Source organism: Triticum urartu, chromosome 6A (assembly GCF_056163025.1).
Source record: "Triticum urartu cultivar PI428250 chromosome 6A, HENAU_Tu73, whole genome shotgun sequence".
In the NCBI taxonomy this organism is placed as follows: Eukaryota; Viridiplantae; Streptophyta; class Magnoliopsida; order Poales; family Poaceae; genus Triticum; species Triticum urartu.
This window is the reverse complement of record NC_141878.1, coordinates 15,625,030-15,646,903: the sequence shown is the minus strand read 5'-3', so window position 1 is coordinate 15,646,903 and position 21,874 is coordinate 15,625,030. Positions and strand designations below refer to the sequence as shown.

At 47.1% G+C, this 21,874-nt stretch overlaps 2 protein-coding genes across 2 annotated transcripts; both read right to left on the bottom strand.

The window, feature by feature from the left end:
• Positions 1 to 5,025: 5,025 nt before the first annotated feature.
• LOC147963242 (putative ripening-related protein 5) lies at positions 5,026 to 5,595 on the bottom strand. Its single transcript, XM_087527830.1, has one exon. It carries the CDS (start codon positions 5,593 to 5,595, stop codon positions 5,026 to 5,028), a length of 570 nt encoding a protein of 189 aa, XP_087383956.1.
• A 13,477-nt stretch (positions 5,596 to 19,072) lies between these two features.
• On the bottom strand, positions 19,073 to 21,653 carry LOC147963241 (uncharacterized). The gene is made up of 2 exons (XM_087529521.1): positions 21,155 to 21,653; positions 19,073 to 21,028 (listed from the first exon to the last, which is right to left on the bottom strand). The coding sequence occupies exons 1-2, from the start codon at positions 21,651 to 21,653 to the stop codon at positions 19,098 to 19,100; spliced, it is 2,430 nt and encodes an 809-aa protein (XP_087385647.1). The 3' UTR covers positions 19,073 to 19,097.
• Positions 21,654 to 21,874: the final 221 nt, after the last annotated feature.

Sequence of the window (21,874 nt, the reverse complement as noted above, 5' to 3'; positions counted from 1 at the left end):
TCCGAAGAGGCGACGCAGCGGCAATGCACGAGTCAATGCAGCCGTGAGGAGAACCACGGGGCAGCGGCGCTGCGGCCCGACGGGACGACGCAGCGGCAGCCCGATGCTCGTTCGGCGGAGAGGCGCGCGATACTCGGGACGATCTTCACGGGACCTGCGAAGACGCGCGCAAGCAACTGGCCAGGTCAGTTGCACGTCGTGGATGAGATGGATCACGGGCGAACGGGTGATCAATCCGGACACGCGCGATGTCGATGATGATGTACCGGATCGCCTGGTGATGATGACAAGCCTATATCGATGGCGCACATATGTGAAGCTAGCTTGGGCTTTGTACTCCAGTACATGAAGTGCCTGCGGATGCTTTGATTCACAGGAGGCAGCAGTTGGTGTGCGTGATGGTTAGCAGACCAACGCATCACTGCGCGAGCGGCCGGCCGTCCAACATGAAGCCTGGACGCCAAGCAGCAACTGATCCGGGTGGATGGAGACGGGGTTGATGGAAGGATCCCAATCAGATCAGGAGACGACGACCGACAGAAATGGACAACACATGGAAGTGCGTATATGGACGTCCCTTGGGACACCGTGTGTGGCATCTGGCCGCATAGTTGAAGATGAGGCCGGTGTAGTTGCAACCGATGTCGAAGTAGAGGCGCGAAAAGGTCGACGGACGGTGGCGGACGATGCAAACCGATCTTAGATCAGAAAACTAAAGAGTAGACGTCGATCAAAGCGATCGGCGAGAGAGAGAAAACCCGGATCAAAGGATCGGGAAAAAGATTTTCTAGGGCAGCCGGCCAACACAGCCGGCGGACGAACCCTAGGTACGCGCGGCGTAGCCCCCGGTCCACTCAACAGATGACATGGGAGCTCCTGTCTCGAGCGAGGGCAAACAGAGATGGGGAAGGAAATGTGTGGAGGAGAGATGACGCGAAGAGATAAGGTTGTGGCGCTGGAGGGAAAGCGGTGGATGGGCCAGGGACATGTGCTGAGCGGTTTACGTCTGTGATAGATTAGCCGGTTGATCTTAATACTTTTTCATATTCATTAGGTCAGAAGTATTAAGTTACGCGAGACATCTTTTTTTCCCTTGGGGCCAGTTGAGGCTGAAAATTTATCAACTTGATGAATTCGTGTCGAATTCGACGGACATGAAACCGTGACCATCATGTGACATGACAGGCCCACTAATTATTCATGAATGAGGCCCCAGGCAAATCGCCCGACCCGGATTTACATGCACGGTGATTCTGGCCGCAACCTTGAGCCTTTCCTCTGTATGTTGGCCATGGCACCAACGCCGGCCTCCACCTCACGAGATCCTCTCTTCGCCTTGTCTTCCGAGCCGCGGATAAGTAGCAAAGGTTGTGCGTGCATCGGCATGATAAGATGTTGTTGCCGCAAGTGACACGAGTGGCATGGGCCCGGTCTGCGTGATTGTGGCGGCGTAGCAGCAACAATTGCATGCTTGGTGCTGCCTCATCGGCGTCCTACTCGCCCAAGAGATGGCGGCTAGTGGCGCTCAACACAAGCAATATGAAGATCGATGGTCCCAAGTCCTCAGGATAGTGCTCCCGTGGGTGCGAACTCACAACGGCATCATAGCGGTTGCTCGAAGCACTCCTGGTGGCATGATGCGGTGGTATGAGTTTATGGGGTGTCCTTCACGAGGCCGCAAGCTATCTAGTGGTGGTGTTGGCTGTCTCGGCGGCCTCCGCGGTTCTCTACTTCACGATGGGCACATGTGTCGGTTGCAAGCAGCTGGCTGGATGGCGCGGCATGCGGCTGTGGGGGGATGATGGTCACGAGCAGAAAATGATGACGTGGCAGCGAAGGCTACAACCTAAAGCATGGCACATCTAGCGTCCCGCGGCTGTGCGTCCACCTTTGATGGGAATCTGGATCTCTGGGCTAGACTTTGCTGATGGGACTGGGGTGCACCAAGGATTTCCCATCGGCTATGCCTCTATTGACATAGAGGACGCCGGGGTAACAACCCTGGGAATGTAATGTATGATGCTGGCCGGTTCATGTCAGTGTGGACTAGATTTGTACCATGACAAGAATGCCCCCCCCCCCCCCCCCCCCCCGGCTACCGTGATGATCTTATGTGGGATTACATTCCACGCATCTGCTAGGGTCACTTCTACATGGCTAGCGTGACGTTGTTTATAGAAGATCTATCATCAAGTTTGTGACTGAAGCACTACTTCATGTCTACGGTGAAATTTTTTGTTCTACCTTTTATATATTGGGCTCATTGCCATCACACTTGCATCGTTGTCTTGTTGAAGGTGTCTTCTAATGGTTGTTTGCTAGCCTTCAGTGGTTGGTCTCGGCTTGCAGGATGGAAAGCCACGCCCTGGTAAGTTGGGACCGGACAGACTATGGCGGCGCAAAGAGGTGTATTCGTTCTCAAAGGTGATATTGCGGAAGAAGTAGACGCCGTCATAGGTGTTGCATTCATTTCTTATAAAGGTTCTTCCGTCATTGCCTATGTTTTATATTCCCCTTGTTGATGACTTTTGTCAACTTTACTAAAATGATTGTGTGCCTCACGATGATGTAAAGGCTGGCGATTTCAACCTCCCTTTCAAAAGAAAATTGGTCACATTGTTTTTTCAGGAGGGACCCCATATTCACGCCACACCTGCTCTAGCCTCAGCCTCGCTCTTGCAAACCAGCTAGAGCACACATAGTTGCCCTCCGCCATTGTCGTGTCCTCTCGGTGTGTCGCCATTATGTAGTGTGGTCACCGACATCCAAACGCAGGCAGTGCCACTATCGGGTCAGCCCGGCCATTAGCTTAGACTAGTCCCCTATTAAGGTTAACCCTCTATCCATATTGCCCTATGATAAGTGGGACCCCTATTTAATCCATCGGTTAAAATATAGCGAAGACACTGCCATGTGTGCCCCGCTTCTAGTTTGATAGTCTTAGTTGACTGGGTAAACATCGGCACATGGATCCACTTGGCATACATCGTCGCTAGGTCCTTGTGTGTGCCAACAGTTTTTTGGGATGTTTTGAGTTCAGAAATACTTTTAAAAATTCCAAAAAAGCATTTAAACTTGAAAAATCATAAGAAATTGATATGAATTCAGATTTATGCAAATAGTATACAAAATGTTTAAAAATATCGCATATATGTGCATTTCATTTGCATTCATGTGTGAAAACCAGTACTTTAAACCTGATTCGGGTAAATAACTTAAATTGGCCTTTTAATACCTATTCGAGTTGTTGGAAATGCTATAACTAGTGCATTTGAAATAATTCAAATAGCTTTTGTTATGTTGCATTAGATCAATTTCAAATAACACTATGGCATGCCATGGATCTCATATCATCATCACTTTGGTGTCTTGATTGTAGTAGTAAATGCCTTGTCTTACGCTTTCCTGGTGTTTGTGCTTCTTCTTGATAGGACCCAAAGTTGATATGAACAATGAGAAAGATCAAAGCAGTGTGAGTCGCTGATGGAAGACAAGGAAAATCGCTTGATCATATGGGCGTCGACGACGTCTATGCCAATAGATGGAATGGATCCTGCCAACGTCGCCTTCATCTGTACCGGAACAACGGGAACGACCCCTCATTTCAACTGGCCAGGTGGGCCCCTTCCATTGGTGGCTCATCCCTCCATCTTTTGCATTAGTATTGTATGTTCCCATCAATATAAAGGATTCCTCTGCAAATATTATATTTCAAACAACGGGTGCCTCTACAAACTTTCAATTAAACTCCTAGATTATTCCGTAAATCCTCCTCATGATTAAATAATCTCAAAAGCACGTTACCATGGAATGGGAATACTTATGGTGATAACGGGCCACCCTGATGGAGGCCCCAAGTGGGAGAGAACATATCAGGTACTGGACCATTAATTCAACTGGAGCTGATATTTAATGGGTGAGACGCATTCAACAATGAGGTCCACCCACTTGGAGTCAAAACCCAGCTTAAAAGTAATACTTCTCAAGAAATTCCACTCCACCTGGTCATATGAATTGTGCATATCAAGCTTGACATCAAAAACACAAAACCTTCCTTTCCTTTTTCTTCTTTGTAGTATGATAACGCTTGTATGCCACCAAATCATTATTAGTAATCATGCACCATGGAAAGAAAGTGCTTGCTTATGGCGAGAATTATCTCGCGCAGCATACTCTTCAAACAGATAGCAACATTTCCTCATAACTTTATAAACTACATTGCGTAAAGAAAATGCCCGGAACTAGACTTACGGATTTGGGGTTATCAAATTTTGGAATAGAAACCACCATTTACAGTTACATCCATCCAGAACCATGCACGAGTTGAGTGCTTGTAACACATTATGGAATCATGCAATCATCTGTATTACATAGTTAGTTGATTTACTGAAACAATAAGCGTCAACACGCACGGATTATTCCTCCTGCTTTTGCATGGCCCTTGATTAAGATGCTCCATTTTGTTGATTGCTTGCTTAATGCTTGACTTGAGTAAATTGTTATGGGAGTTATACTTGCAGCTTGCAGCACTGTCACTCTTCATATGCTGCCACTTGCTGCAAAGATGCTGCACTTTAGATGCAACCGCGCAAGAGAACGGTCTGTATAATTCAACAAAATAGTTTCTACAAAGTTCACTGTATTTTTAGCTGCCCCCTGGACACTCAGTGCAAATGTGAATGATGTAGTTTGTTACCGTTTTGTTATACTTGTTTAGCTACCCTTGAAAATGAGTGTGTAGCTTTCTCAGGTGCCTCTCTCGTATGTTTCACATTCTCTATGCACCATGCTGCTCACTATTTATTATATGCATGATCGAAGAGCAAACATGAACTTGTCATCCGTGCTAAACCATAGGTGGCACTTTTTATTTTATAAATTCATGAAATCATATACAGAATCTAATAAACCTCCCAAGTATATGATATGTGTACACTGGACTTCCCTATAAGAACGAAAATTATATACATGACACTGGACCGATAAGTGGTATCAACAACCTGCGCTCACCTTTATTTTGGAAACTCACTCATCCGACCAGGTGATGCCCTCCATGCCGACGTTCTGGTCGAGCCCCAAGGCATTCCACACCGCAGGAGATGCGTCAACGATGTTGTTGGCACACGGGGGCTCGTAGTTGTGGTCTTCGTCGCAGCCATAGACGGAGTCGCACTCATCCACCACCTTGGCATACACAGACTTGCCATTGGCGGTGATCTTGATGCGATGCCCGCAACGGGCCATGTTCTTGAACCAGCCGGTGGAGAGCGCGACTACCATCTCCTTGTCGCTATGGTAGGCGTTGTCACACTCGGACGGACCGCCACCGTCCTTGCCCTTCTCGAAGCTGTTGAGCGTCAAGACGGCCTTGGTGGTCGCGGTGACCGGCGGCGAGCAGTGGTACTGCGGGTATCTCTTGCCATCCTCGCAGCAGTCGGGGTCGTTGCTCTTCTCACAGTTGCCTGACTTTCCTGGAAGGTAGCCACTTGCACGGCACACACCGAGACCTGGGCGGAGCGAGGACGCGATGTGGGAGGTGGAGAGGGCCACCAGGAGGAAAACTGCCATGGTGGCTAGAGCTCTTGCAGTGGCCATCTTACCTACTGAACAGCGCGGAACTCTAACGCTCGTCTACTTCTTCTTTTTGCTGCTACAGTACTGGTTTGTTTCCCTCGATTGATTGTGCTGTGTGGTTAGACAGCTGCAGGGTCGACTTTATATAGTGCTTCTGCTAGTTCAGTCATGAGCACCAACTTGTTGCATGTTCTCCACGGCAAATCATTGATGAGTTCAGACAGGGCACTGGTCCGTAACGTCTCAAATGGATTGTTATAATACTAGGTCGGACGTATATATATTGTGTCTCATTGAGCATGCCCTTGGGAAAGACAGACGGAGACAGGATTACACCGATGATAAAAATATTGCAGAACAGGTTCAAAGAACTGAATGAATTGATAGCAACATTCTTTATACTATTCTATTTCTACCACACTTCTTGCCGGTGCCTTCAACCATGACAGACACTGAGGGTCACTGAAATATAGAAAACTTCGTTAGATAGATAAGTATTATGCTAAGCTATCATGTGTTTTTATTCCACTAAAATAGTATAGCACAGCTCGATGCCAGACACTGTTTCTTTTTTGCCAATATCGTCTAGTTCTTGCAGGTCTTGCCGTGTGTTTGTGCAAGGATTCTTCCCTTGTCCTTACTAAAACATAATAAAAAGCCATTTACGTGCATGTCTTATTCATGTGTTTTTGAAAATGGTACCACGAGAAGCAAATAAAATGTACAACTTTGAAAAAACAAATGCTACCACGAGAGCTGCAGTTCGTTGCTGGTGCAACACATATTTTTGCCATTTCTATTTGCACCTATTGTTTTTTTTTTGCGGGATATTTGCACCTATAGTTACGTGGGACTTCCTCTTCCAACCATACTAGCTGGTCCAAAACCTGTACCTATGTAAAATGCCACATATTTATTAGATCTGGAGTATTAAGTTGCACATATGTCTCTTTTTTTCAATTGGGGCCAGTTGAGGTTGAAAATTTATCAGCTTCATGCATTCCTGTCGAATTCGACGGACATGTAAACCGGGCCCCATCATTTGATATTGACAGGCCCACTTATTATTCAGGCCCCACACTACTAGAAAAAGGCCTACTAATGGCGCACTGGTTTTGCCTACTAATGGCGCATTACCAGTGCGCCATTAGTAGCACGCCACTAGTATATCTTACTAATGGCACACCAACTAATGCGCCATTAGTATTTGGTATACTAATGGCGCACCAACTAATGCGCCATTAGTGTGTCTCCCGGGGGGCCATACGTAAGCATGGCTTTGTCATACTAATGGCGCATTCTCTGTTGATGCGCCATTAGTATCCTTTGGCATACTAATGGCGCACCTGGTGGTGATGCGCCATTAGTATGAATATTTGGTTTTTTTTCCTTTTCTGATTTTTGCGCAGGTTACAAAATATATTATTAGACAGAATATAAAATATATTATTAGACAGCAGCACACAGCAACATCAGATTCATCGAATACAATAGAAGATTAGTCTCCGAATACAATTCATCATATTAGTCTCCGAATTCAAAAGACCGAACAAAGATAAAACATTACAAATCTCAAGACCGCGAGTATCGAGTTTGTCTTCACATTACAAGTCGATATCGATCATCTAAACAACCATCACATAGAAGAGAGTTGTGGTCATCACGATGAGCATCATCGCGATCAAACTGGTCTTCATCCGGTTCCTCCAACGCTCCCTCCTCTCTCCCGCTAGATAGCGGGCGTATCTAGATTCGGCCTCCGCCCTAGTGGTGTACCCTTTGTAACTATTACCGCTGAAACGGTGAACCTGTCTCCGACACTCCTCCCAGTCGTCGTAGACTCCGGGAACCTTACCCTTGTACACGACATACGACGGCATCTCTATGCACAAGCCAAACAACAGACAATACATAAGCAATATGTAAGTATGCAACAAAAGGATCGGAAGAGAAAAGCAAGACATTAATAGCACGATTCATGGTCCTACTAATAAATAGCATCGATTACATCTAAGTTGAACGACTGTCCAAACCAAAGAGACATACGAATTCATTAAAGTATAATTACAACATGAGCCAATCAATGTTTCAGAACTACACATCACTACTTTCGACTCGACTCATCGGACAGGAACGTGGATGAAGCCGCCGTCTGTCGTGATGGTCATGAAATCACGGTCGTTGTCACCCTGCATTTGTAGCATTTCATCTATCTCACTGTTGGACGGTTGATATCTGAGGAAGAACTGCCCCGAGGTATGAAGGACATCTTGATGGATGATGTCCGCAAACTCCGACTGGATGCGAAAGAATTCTTGTCTGAGGTCCGCGTCCTGGACTGCCGACAAGCTCGCGGCCCAATCTTTGAGATTATCTGGTAGCAGAAGTTGATGATGGTCCCTTACGATCGCCCGCATGTGATGGAGGGCGTAGTAGGCATCCTTCTGACCGCCAGGCGGCTGCTTGACGCAGCAGAACTTCGTATTGTGTGAGAACATGTGCTTGTCGTACTTACGAACTACCCTGGTGAAGGTACCTCTAGATTTGGTGTAGCCGGGGAGAACATCATCAAGAACTTTTTTGACATTTGTGTAGTCTATGTTGGAGTTACGGTTCGGGTCGAAATACGTGGCCATGGAATATTTCGGGCTTAAGAGGATGAATGTGCAATGTGTGTCACTGCACAGAACACGGAATGTTAGAAAAAAAGAACGATCGAAATCTAAGAAATCATATGTTACGGGGCGGTTAAGGGATGACTTACTCGGGAAAGTAAGCCACAAGAAAGTTATCCTTATCTGGGTTTGCCAGAATGACGCCTTCGAGGTGTGAACTCGCAACTTGGCGGTCTCCAGCGCTGCTCAAGTGCTTGGCACGCATGTAGAAGGGGTCGACTATCACGATGTCCGGGGTCTTGTCTCTAATGATCCGCATCTCCATACTCAGCGAAAACAGCCGAACGAAGGTGTAGTGCAGCGGATGAAGGTTAAACATAGCAAAGATGTCATCAAACCGCAGGACGATCGTACCCCCGATGTCGCCATCCACAAAGCCCTTGCCCTCTGGCACCTTGGCCATGAAAACCGGGTATGCCACATCCTTCTCTCTGAGACACCGCTTCTTCAAAGAAAGAACACTGTCGTGCAGACTCCGCATAGCACCGGTTGCAGCATTCAGCATATTTGGCGGTAGCATCGCCCTACCCGCCACATGCACCCTCCTCGAGATATCCTTAGGTGAAGGTGGCCCGTCCTGAGCACGGATCGAACTCGGTGCCGGCTGGCTCGCACCGGCGCCCTTGTTAGTCTTTCGTTTCCGTCCCTTCTTCTTGATCTCCTGTAATGGGACCGAGTTCTGTTCACAGACCGCCTTCTTGAGCGTGTTGGGGCTGATAATATTTCGCACCTCAGCTATCTGAGGCTCGGTGAAGGCGGGAGCTGGAGGCGTGTCCTGAGAACTGAACGCCAGACGACGCCTGTTGCAATTGGATTTCTCCGCCGTACCAGCTAGATCGCGGTCGTCTTGGTTGGGTTCTTGAGAAAGAGGCCCGCAGAACTCGTCAGCGTACCCATGTTCGGCAAAGTACTTATCAACTTTGGTAAATGTACCGTCGTCGTTGTCGTCGCCGTCCGGATCCTGTGCCATAGGGCTGTCCGGATCCTGTGCCATAGGGATGTCCGGCAGGTCCGGTAGCGTTGCGGCGTTCTTGACATGGCTTGGCGCCGGCACGACTGGCGGTCTTGTCTGTGGGGTGGTGTCCCCCGCCCCCAAACGAATCTGGCTCTTCGGCCAAAGCAGGGGCCAGTTTACGCAGGTGCTGAGGGTTATCTCGTCTTCTTCGTTGGCCCCAGCGGGTCGAATCGGAGGTAACAGCTCGTCGCAGCCTGGCAGCACCCGAACCACTTCAACCCTATACATTATGGGTGGCATCGGATTACTGTGGAATATGGGGTTGCCCGGTTGAACGATTCTGCCCTTGGTGACATCGACCAACTCGGCGCCCACGAAATGCAGAAGAGTGCAAGGAACGTCGGCGGTGCCCTGCAAAAACATGTATAGGGCGTCAGGGATGCCCAGTCAAAGGCAAGGAGATGAAGTCATCGGCCGAGAGGCTTGGTTACCGTGATGCCATCGAGCTCGGCTAATGTCGAGGCACCGCCAACGGCGGGCGTGCAACTGACGGAGGGGGCGCTTTCTGGCGAGGTGCCGGCCGGCGTACACCCGAGTGCATTAAGCTCCAATGCCCGTGCCGGCGCCGGAGACACGAATACCGCCTCCGCCGGAGACACCAATGGCGCTAGCCGTGAAGCTGGGAATCGGGGGAGGCCCCTGTTGGCCGCCCGCAATCCACATCGTCAGCCCATGAATCAACGTAGGCACCATGGCGTTGAGCGTCGTTCCAAGTTGTTGTTGCACTTGCTCTTGGACAAGCTCCGGAATCCACGCCACTTGTGCCTTGAGTTCTTCAACCTCGCGCGTCTGGCTTTCCGAGCTGGTCTTTTTCTCCTTCCACACACCAGCGGTATAGTATGACCCCCATTTTATGGACAAGCCTTTGCCGGCCACACGACCAGCTGATGTCGGCTTAGTGAGCTTATCCTTGTTTTTCATTACGTTCAATGCCCTATTTAAAGGGGTGTCGAAAGGGGAGCTCTTAGACGACCCCGCGCTACTGTTTTCAGTGTCCTGCGAAAGGAACGTGAACCATTTAGAAATATTGGGGATTAATTAGAGTGCAACCATATGGAGCTAATTACGCGGGGGTGTATTCCTTACCAGAAGAAGCTCAAGCGCCCTGGTCTTCAGATCCGTGGTAAGCTCCTTTGTTATCGGGTCCTCCTTGTACCGGGCCCTGACATAGTTCCTGGTCTGCTTGTCATCGCTGTATTTCTCGAAGCGGGGCGGTAGGCCTTGCTCGGCACGCTCCGCGTCCTCCTTGTCCCATATAGGCTCCGCCACTCTGTAACCGCCGGGACCGAGTTTGTGTTCCCCTAAGTTCAACTCCCGCATTTCTTTCCCCCACTGACTTGATTCGGAGGTTGCACTGCTGTCGCACTTGATCTTGAACTCCTTGTACTCATCTTCGCTCATCAAAGGATATTTCGCCTTCATCTTCTCATAACTATCACCTTTATCAATCATTCTCTTCACCGCGCTTTTCCAAGTAGACAGGGTCGTGCTCATCTTCGTGAGGGCGGCACTGTTCACTTTATTCCCTGAGAGGTGTGTGTTTTCAAATTCGGCGGGGAACTTGTATCGTTCGTGCAGCTTCGTGAAGAGTAGGTTGCGCAAATTCCCTCGGTCCTTATGCCTAAGGTTCTCGGTGTTGATCGAGACGGTGCTCTGGAGAATGCACCCGAGCTGAAGCGAGTACCCCTTGACTATATGTTTGGGCTCCGTTGGATTCCCGTCGGAGTCCACTTGAGTGAATTCCTCCTTGAGGGTGCGGAGCGCATTCGGGCGCCGGTCCTTCCTTTGCTTCTTCGGTTGGCTGCCATCTGTTTGTGCGCCGCCATCATCAGTGGTGGCATCCTCGGCGGCACCATCAGTGGTGTCATCCCCGACGCCACTAGGGGTTGTGTAATCAGGATCGGTGTCTTCCGCGGCATCCTCATAGCGGTGAGGTTGTTCCTCCATCTCCTGGGATAGCTCCCAGAATTTCTTGCCGCCCGAACCACCGGCCTCATCGTTGTGGGCCATGTTTCGCTCTAAATAGGAAAAAAGTTTGGTCAAAAAGTTGGTTATTGTCAAGGAACAAGATCATGGTCTCATCATTTAGGGTTTGTCGACACCGAGGCACCCTAAAAGCCTAAGCTTTCATCATTTAGGGTTTGTCGACGCCGAGGCACCCTAAAAGCCTAAGCGTACATCATTTAGGTTCTCATCGACACCGAGGCATCCGGGGCAGCCAAGTTAAGTTTTCATCATTTAGGGTTTATCGATGCCGAGGCACCCTAGGTTGAGCCTAATCACTTGGCACTAATCACTTGGCTCTATTGCCACCTATGGTTTAATGCAGCAAGAATAAAGGGGCAGTTGATCCTACTTAACTAAGTACTAAGATACCCCAGCCCATGCATTAGTAGCAAGTACCTCATATGTCCGATTTTTAGCAAAGTCATGCTAAAATTCACGGAAAATTTCAGCATGACCTTTGCTGAAAATAGGACATGTGGAGTACCCGAATTTGCCGGAACGGAATTTAATCGACATTCCGGCAAACTCAAGGGCCTCTCGGGGTACCTGCAAAATCATCACGACACAATGGTCGGAGACAAAACCCAGCCACAGACCATTTTCTGAAACATATTTTTGCCATGGCAATTTTGAATCAATAGACATACTTCTCAAAAGAGGCATGATCAAATTCTGGTGCCCTTGACTTACTAGTATTTATCTCTTATGACTGATGAATGTGCATTGAGTCCAGAAGCAAAGACTCTACAGTGAAATGAAAAAAACCTTGGAAATATATTTATGATAACTCTAAATGGATCAGAAGGTGCAGATGCACTTGTAAAAAAAAGTATGCATTTGCAGCAGCTTTGTTCTGATTATGACACCATTCTGTTAAGAAGGAAAAATAACATTATCATCCCAATTCATGGTTGACCAGTTCAGAACTAATGCACATTGGCCACATAATATTATTTTGCAACCACTCAGTTTGTCCTTGACTGGGACACTTGAAGCACAAAACAACTAATGCAGAGCTAGGTCTACTTTGGTTCTGACAGATCACATCCTGGTGCATATGTGGGGTTTTTTACTTAGAAAATACAAAACTTCTATTATTGTTTTTATTTTTAACCAGAGCCTAACCACCTCTACAGTTTACAAACTAATTCAGATAATCACTAATCAAGAAGATTGGTGATACATATGATGGAATTGTCAGTTTAGTGTTCCACTATGATGCATTGGTTCACCTGTGATTTCCTGATGGCACTGGCCATACCTTTGGTCATTTTCGTTGTAAATATTCCAGAGTTTGACTGCAACGATGCTTAAACAGCAAGCTATTATCTTACTGATCTTGTACATATCTCCAAGTCTCTTGGGATCTTGTCCAATATTTTCTAAATGAGGCGATAGCTAAGGAAAACTAGTTCAGGCTTCTTGCTCCAGCTGGCAGACAAGTTAATGTAGAACTCTATTTTTTTCTTAGTTGGCACATGTTTGTCTAGTGTGAACCTCAACTAATAAAATTGTTGTGTGTTAGGACCATACACTAGAAAGCCTCACTTTCTGGCTTTCAAACTGTTAACCTGTTGTACTGTAAGTATAAAAGATAACAAACTAACATATGGAGATTGTGAGAGAACCTAGAAAAATGCACTCCTCTTATAGTGATGCACAAACTAGAAACTGTATACCAAACACACAAATAGAAACCCAGCTCCGGGAACTAGAGTAGCATATTCAGTAAATCAACTTGTAGTGGGAAGTACAGCAAGTTAAATCAAGTAGTCAAAGACAATAGGATTAGTGTACTGAACCACGGAGCAGAGGTGGAGCGGAGACCGGAGTTGAGGTGGCCGGAGTTGAGGAAGACGACGGTGACCCGAGGAAGAGGACGAGGTGGATCCGGTGCTGTGCGGCTCCTCGGCGATGGCGGATCTGGTGCAGTCTCCCTCCTGGATCGGCTGCGACGCGAACAAGGACACTGTTACTGCTCTGCTCTGCTCTGCTCTATGTAGCAAATTGACAGTAGCCAAGAACAGACCTTCCCAGTGGCGAGGTCCCGATGCGCAGCGCCGACGAGATGGCAGACCCGGCCTTGCTCCGCAGCCACGGCAGGAAAGCACCGTCCTCCTTCACCTGCGGGCGGCAAATTTGATTCCATCGACATTCAGCAAAGGGGCGGGGGGGACGGGGGGATTTCTTCCTCTCTTTCTTTGCTTGCGGTGAACCCTAGCTAGCCCAGATAGCTCACCTTGGGGATGGCTGCGAGGGGAGCCGGAGCGGGTGTGGAGCGGGCGCGGGGGTCGTCGGAGCGGGCGCGGGGGAGCCGGAGCGGGTGTGGAGCGGGCGCGGGGGTCGTTGGAGCGGGCCGGGGGTCGTCGGAGCGGGTGTGGCGGCGGGGGAGGGAAGGGGGGATCGGGCGAAGGGGTATCCAGCTAGACACTATAGCAATGGCGGACCACCCTCTGGTGCGCCATTAGTATTTTTTCTGATAGCAATGGCGCACCCTCCTCTGGTGCGCCATTAGTAACATTTTTTTCATTATTTCTTGTTGCATCTAATAATTTGTTTTTTTATCAAATTTGTTATTTTCATCAGGACTAGAACAGAAGATATCATCAAATAACATCAATTTTTTTTTGAAAATATCTTCAAAAAGTGGGGGAGGGTGCGGGTGTCGGCGGCGGTGGTGGAGCGGGCCGGGGGAAGGTGCGGGGTGTCGGCGGCGGCGGTGGAGCGAGGGAGGGTGCGGTGGGTCGTCGGCGGCGGTGGAGTGGGGGAGGGTGCGGGGGGTCGGCGGCGGCGGTGGAGCGGGGGAAAATATTGAATATGAAAAAATATCATCAAATTTGAAAAAATATTCATGAATTCAAAAAGTGCCCATGAAATATTCATGATATCAAAAAGTGCCCGAGAAATGAAGGCTACAATTTAGATACAATCGATCTTAGCTAGCTATCTGTTCACAATCTTCTTGCCCTTCTTTTTTGCAAATGGAGTTCTTCTGTGGAACGGACGTCCTTTAGGTAGGGTGGTCCTGCTTCTTCTTGTGGTGTATGCTGCTACTTCATCGTCGTCGTCATGTTCGATCTTCGGGTCGCCGTACTTGTCGAAGTCTTGCTCATTGGCTACTCCATCCATTCCGATGATCTTCCTTTTGCCTCTCCTCACGACAACACGACTGGGCTTTGACGGATCGGTAATGAAGAAGCATTGGTCCACTTGTGAAGCCAGTACCCATGGCTCATTTTTCGCGGTGACGTTTGCGCCCGCGCTCTTGGATTTGGCTTCGGGTATAACCATGGTGGTGAAATACCGGTCTTCTTTTAGGGCGCTCTTGGCCCATCTGACACGGAACATCGGGACCTTCTCTCCAGCGTAGCTCAACTCACAGATCTCCTCGATCCTTCCGTAGTATCTGTCCTTGTCGTTACCGGTGTAGGATTCCATCGTTATCCCAGAGTTCTGATAACCATCGCTCTTCATGTCCTTGTCCTCGGTGTAGAATGTGTAGCCGTTGATATCGTACGCCTCATAGGTCATCAGGTTGTGCTCGGCGCCCTGTGACAAGGCGAATATGAGTTGTTCTTCCGCGGAAGAATCCTCATGTAAAGGGTACGACAGAAGCTTCTGCTTGAACCAACGCATGAAACATGAGTTGTGCTCTTTGAGTATATCTCCGTCCGTCCTCTGTTGGCCTCGGTCATTGTACGTCTTCTCAATAAAGGTTTTGTGCTCTACCACCCAAGGATCGACCACGTCTATGTGTTGTAGCGCGACTAGGTTTGCTCTTTCAAAGTCGGCGAGTCGACCCTCGAAGTCGACATGCATTTCGCGGCGACCCTCACGGTGACCCCATCCAGCGAGCCTGCCGAGGTGCCTGTTGATGGGCAGACCAATGGGGTTCTCGATGCCTAGATAATTCGTGCAGTAGGAGATGCACTCTTCGGTCAGAAAGCCCCTGGCTATACTTCCCTCTGGACGTGAGATGTTGCGAACGTATCCTTTGATGACACCGTTCATCCTTTCGAATGGCATCATGCTGTGCAGGAACGTCGGCCTGACTTGGATGATATCCTCCACGATATGGACCAGCAGATGCACCATAACGTCGAAGAATGCGGGCGGGAAGTACATCTCAAGCTCGCATAGTATCACCACGATCTCTTCCTGTAGCGTTCTGAGTTGCCTCACGCCAATTGACTTCCGAGAGATGACGTCGAAAAAGTTGCATAGGCCAAATAGCGTTTCATGGACGTGCGCGTCCATGATCCCACGGATTGCAACTGGAAGTATCTGCGTCATCAGCACGTGACAGTCGTGAGACTTCATCCCGTTGAACTTCTGCTTCGCTGGGTCTAGGTATCTGCTTATCTTCCCCGCGTAACCGTAAGGAAGTTTTACTCCTAGGAGGTAGGTGAAAAACTACTCGATCTCCTCCTGACTTAGAGTGAAGCACGTGGAAGAGTAGTCATTTCCGGTCTTCTTGGCCTTTTTGCCTTTCCGACGACTTTCTGTGTCCTGCTTCGCCTCATCATCATCATCATCATCATCATTAGCGTGAAGCTCCTGCCTGATGCCCATTGATTTCAAGTCTGCCCTTGCTTTCGGCCCATATTTGGTCTTCTCTGGCATGTTGAGCAGGGTACCAAGCAGACTCTCGCACACGTTCTTCGTGATATGCATGACATCAAGGCTGTGAGGCACACGGTGGATCTTCCAGTACGGCAAGTCCCAGAAAACAGACCTCGTTTTCCATACCTTCAGCAGCGGCTCTGGCGCCTTTCGCTTCTTTCCCGGCTCTGGCGCCTTTTGCTTCTTTCCCGGCAGTGGGCAGTCTTTCCAATTTTTCAACAGCTCATCTATTTCCTCACCGCTCCTCGTACACGGGCGTTTTCGGGGTTCGGTTTCACCATCGAACAGATCCTTGCGTTTCCTCCACGGGTCATCGTCGCGAAGCCACCTTCGATGTCCCATGAACACGGTTTTCAAAGACCCGGGATCTCTATCTAGCTGGCGATACGTTGTGTCATCCATGCACCTTACGCATCCAGAAAATCCGTGGACTACCTGCCCCGCGAGATATTCGTAACCGAGATAGTCGTGCACCGTCGTGAGCAGTGCGGCTCTCATAGGGAAATATTCTTTCTCTGCGGCGTCCCACGTATTGGCTGGCGTTTTCCACAGCATGTCTAGCTCCTCCTTCAGCAGCCCCAGATACAGATTGATGTCGTTCCCTGGTTGTTTCAGCCCTTCAGTTAGCATACTTATGTGAATGTACTTCCTCTTCATGCACAACCAGGGGGAAAGGTTGTACGTCCACACAAACACAGGCCAGGTACTATGTGTGCTTCTCTGGCTGCCAAACGGATTGACTCCATCGGTGCTCGCGCCCAGCACGATGTTCCTTGGATCCTTCCCAAATTCTGGGTATTCGAAGTTCAACGCTTGCCACTGGCTCGCATCCTTAGGGTGACTCAGCATTTTGTCTTTTTTATTTATCTCCGGATCATTTCCGTCATCTTCCCGCTTCTTCTCCTCCCTATCCGCGTGCTAACGCAGGAGCTTTGCTACCTTAGGGTCCGCGAAATACCGCTGCAGACAAGGAGTGATCGGAAAGTACCACACCGATTTTCGAGGAGCTTTCTTCCTCTTCTTGTATCGAGTGACGCCGCACACCGGACATATGGTAAACTCCGCGTGCTCGTCCCGATAAATGATACAATTGTTCATGCACACATGGTATTTCACGTGCGGTAAATCCAGAGGACACACGATTTTCTTCGCCTCCTCGAAACTGGTCGGGCACTTGTTCCCCTTGGGAAGACGTTCGTGCCAGAATGACATGTTCTCGTCGAAGCATGCGTCGGTCATTTTGTGTTTTACCTTCATCTCCAGAGCCATGAGCGTTACTTTCAGGCGGGTATCCTTGGGCCTGCATCCTCATACAATGGAGTAACCGCGTCTATCTCCAGTTGATCCAGCTTGGCTTTCTCTCGGGCGGCAGCTCTTGTGTTATCCGTCTGCTTGAGAAGGAGCTCTTGAATATGAGGGTCCTGCACCCAGCCTCCATCGTCGTCTGCTCCGGCATCTTCATCTTCATGATCATGCCCTTCATCTTGATCTTCCTCATCATCATGTACGACATCTTCTACATGATGACTGTGTACAGCATCACCGTCGTGATCATGTCCTGGAGATTCTTCGTCTTCTCACCCGCCCTCGCCGCGGTGGTACTTGTCTTGTTACCCTTCCTCATTTCTTGCCCGGCCCCGGCCATGGACGACTTCATAGTCATCTTCATCACCTTGCCGCCGATAGCCATCCATGAAACCACGCAAGAGTAGGTGGTCCCGCACCTGCCCGGAATCCGGGTCCGCAATAAGGCTCTTCAGCTTGCATCTTCGACACGGACATCTTATCTCCGTCTCGTTCTTTTGAAGTATCTCGGCCTTCGCGGAGCTCAAAAACCTATTCACGATGCCTTCAGTCATCGTGCGGACCATGGTCGCCTGCAGGGTAGAGCAAAACGATATTTTAGAACCAAAAAAAATTTGGCATGACCTTCCCTAAAAATAGGACCAAAAAGAATGCATAGTGCCAAAATTCTCGCCGAAACGGATATGAATCAAAACATTCCGGCAAAATATTGGCAAGTATCGCATTTCAAATACCGGTACCTTCAAACACAAACATATATGCAACACCACAAACACATGCAACACCACAAACATATATAGATCTAGCTAGGCCACAAAAAGTGCATGTGCACGTTGTTGGAGCGAGGTAGGGAGAAAAAAAGTAGATCTACATCATGAAGATAGCTTTCCCCTTACTTACCTATCAAAAAAAGGTAATTTCACCACTTAATTTTGATGAATCTATGGTGGAAATGAGGTGAGGAGGAGGAGGCAGCCAAAAGCTTGGAGAAGGAGGTGGAGGGAATGAAGTGGGGAAAGTGAGTGGGTAGGTGTGGGGCTGTCCAAAATATCTTGTTGGGGTCACAAGTTACTAATGGCGCACCTGCAGATGATGCGCCATTAGAAGTTTTGCAAAAAAGTAAAAAATATAAATATATATACTAATGACGCACCGTGTAATAGTGCGCCATTACTAGTTTAAACTAGTAATGGCGCACTGTGAAACGGTGCGCCATTAGTAGTTTTGCAAAAAAAAGAATAAGAAAAAAATTACAGTAATGGCGCACTCTCTGCCTGGTGCGCCATTACTAGTTAGAACTATTAATGGCGCATTGTCGACCTGATGCGCCATTAGTATGTATGGAAAAATGGAAAAAAATTAATACTAGTGGCGCACCCTGTTTCTGGTGCGCCATTAGTGTCTTCCACACTAATGGCACATCACCAACAGGTACGCCATTAGTATATAGTAGTGGCGCACTACTTCCCTGATGCGCCATTAGTATCAATCCTATCTATAGCCCTTTCCTAGTAGTGCCAGGTGAACCGCTCGATCCGGATTTTCCTGGTCGGCGATTCTAGCCGCAACCTTGAGCCTCTCCTCTGTACGTTGGTCGTGGCGGCAACGCTGGCCTCCACCTCGGGAGATCCAATCTTCACCTCGTCTTCCCAACCACGGATAAACAATAATGGATGTGCATGTGTCGGCGCGTTAAGACCTTGCTGCCACAAGCGACGCGAGTGACACGGGCCCAGTCCTCGGGAAATCACAATTTAGGCCCCATGTATAAGAAAGTCAAGTAGGCAATTTAAACATTATTTTTATTAGTCACTACAGTAGTACAGATTTCTCAAGGAACTACATAATACAAGAGAAAAATCTTAGAATTTTGAGCTACAGGTCCATCTTTTACTCTGTTAGCCAAAGCGTGCCATCCTTTGAGCATTTCTTGATACAAAATCTTCAATTAGATCTTCATAAGCAACCCCCTCCAGTATATCATTTTCAATTGCTATAGTAGCCAACCCACTGAGCCTTTCTTGTGTCATTGTTGAACGTAGATAGGACTTCAATAATTTCAATTTGGAGAAACTTCTCTCAGCTGATGCGACGGTCACTGGAATAGTTAACAAAATTCTATATGCAATAGTTGCATTAGGGAAACAATCTAGCCGTTTAAGAAATTTCAAGATATCAACCGGCCCCATATTATCATTTGGAATGAAACTTTTAAGTAAATTTAGCTCAACATATAATTCACTACCATTAATGTCTGATTTCCCCCCACTCTTTAGTGCAGCCTCAAGAACACTACAAGAATATTTTAAGCTCTTCTCATCCAATGATTTTAGTGCATCAGAAGTAAATAAAAAACCAAAGTTCTTTTGGAATGATTCATATTGCTCAAATCTTGTTGTAAGTGAACTGATAGCCTGATCAACAACAGGAATAAAATATTTTCTCCTAAATGATTCATGTGCAGGTTGTGAAGAAATTAACACATCATCTGGGTTTTCGTCAAATTGTTTCTTTCTTTTAATCTCACGCTTTTGACGAAATGTAGGATCGATCTCCATTTCAAGTGCAATTTCTTTTGCTGTTTCCAATGCATTACAAAAACCAGTGTCTCTATACCCATTAAAAAAGGTAATTAGCCCCTGCACTTGCTCAATAGCAACATCAATAAGCATATCCTTTGATTGTAAGTTCTTGCTGACCAGATTGACGGCATACAGTATTTCATACCAAATAACAATAGCTACTAAAAATTCAAAATCACCAAGTTCATTATTCGCGAGAGATTTAGCTTCACTGCTAGTTTTTGGATCATTATCAATATCAGATACTTGCAGTAAAGCTTCTCGTATGTTCGAAATCTGAAATCTTATAGCTTTAACACTATCTATTCGACTCTCCCAACGAGTAGATGACAACGACTTGAGAGTCAATCCTGTTGTATCATCTATATTATCTTTCAAGATCTGCCACTTTTTAGTTGAATTAGCAAATGTTGTGTAGATGCGTTGTATGATTCCAAAAAAGTCCTTTGCTTTACCACAAGTTTTTGCCATGTCACAAAGTGTCAAATTAAGACTATGACAACCACATGCTGAATAAAAAGCTCTAGGATTTTTATCCAAAAGTTTCCTTTGAACACCATTATTCTTACCTTTCATATTCGCACCATTATCGTAGCTCTGTCCTCTTACATCATCTATATCCAGGTCAAGATTCCGTAGTTCTTCCTGCAAAACATCAAAAAGCCCTTGCCCAGTTGTATCATTGACATCCAAAAATCCTAAAAAGGATTCCTCAATGGAAACAAAAGTCGAAGATGCATTGACATATCGTATTATCAGAGACATTTGTTCTTGGTGGCTCGCATCAGGGGTACAATCAAGTATAATGGAAAAATACTTTGCTTCTTTAATTTTTTTAATTATCTCTGACTTAATTGCAGAAGCAAGCAAATGTATTAACTCATTTTGGATCCCATGACCAAGGTAATGAACATGAGTTTCATTGTTTGTTATGCGCCTAACATGCTCCTGAATAATTGGGTCGAACTCAGCTAGCATTTCAACCAAGCCTAAGAAATTTCCATTATTATCTTGATACAATGTCGAGTTAGTACCACGAAATGCAAGATTGTGTTTCGCAAGAAATTTTACCATCAAAAGAATTCTAAATAGAACTTTTCTCCAATGGTCCTTTTCTTTCTCAAGTTGTCGCTGCGCTACACAATTAATAGTTTGATGCTTTTGCAACCGTAGTCGCAAATCATACCAAGTGACCATATTCAGAACATGTTCGGCACTTGTTTGGTGCTCTCTAATTCTAATGCTAATATGTGCCCAATCATTAAAACCCTCACTAGGCAAATGACCCTTTCCATGCCCCTTTCGAAATAATTTGCAACAAAAGCAGAATACCTTGTCAAGTTCTCTAGAGTATACAAGCCAATCTCTATCACACTTCTCTCCATTTGGTAGAACTCTTGTGTAAAATATCGAAGAAAAGCATCTTTTATTTTTATCCTTCCGGCCTTTTTTTATAGTTAAATCTCTTTTGGGACCATTTTCTACCAAGATGTCAATCGCTTTTGAGTCAAGGGCATCCCAATTCCTTGGATCAAATATATCTGGCCAGAAAGAAACATTACCATCGGAAGATGCATCCATGTTATTCTTATCAGATGAACTATCCATGTTTTCATCAACACTAGCGCCAACGACATTTTCATGCAGGTTAGCCTCATCAGGATTAGTATTCTCAACCTGAATGTTGTCAACATTATCATCAACATCAGCCTCTATATTCTGATTTTCGGAAGAAACTTGTGGTTCTTTCACAACAAATTTATCAAGAGACCCCTTCAGAGAATGAATAAGATTTTCAGCTTTTTTCTTCTTTGTACGTTTTTCATACCCAGATTTATACTTCTTACCAGGGCGTTTAGAACTAGAAGACATCTTAGAAAATTAAGAAAAACCAAGGATACACAAATGCAAGAAAGAACAACGGATCAACTAAAAAAGGGGTGAAAAGGGGGCGAAACAACCTTTGGTTGCTGACTGTTCACGGATGCAGATCATCAGGCGGGGGCGTTTGGTGCTCTGATTGCTCACCTCCAAGGACTGCGGCCACCAAGCAGCGAGATTCCAACCCAGGCCTGTTCCAACCTCTTGATTTT

Excerpts from the sequence above, each read along its gene's own strand:
- LOC147963242 (XM_087527830.1), bottom strand. The coding sequence starts at position 5,595 with ATGGCCACTGCAAGAGCTCTAGCCACCATGGCAGTTTTCCTCCTGGTG.
- LOC147963241 (XM_087529521.1), bottom strand. The coding sequence starts at position 21,653 with ATGTCTTCTAGTTCTAAACGCCCTGGTAAGAAGTATAAATCTGGGTAT. Across the intron at positions 21,029-21,154 it reads TCTACCAAATGGAGAGAAGT|TTAGCATTAGAATTAGAGAG; the intron begins GTGATAGAGATT and ends ATTGGGCACATA.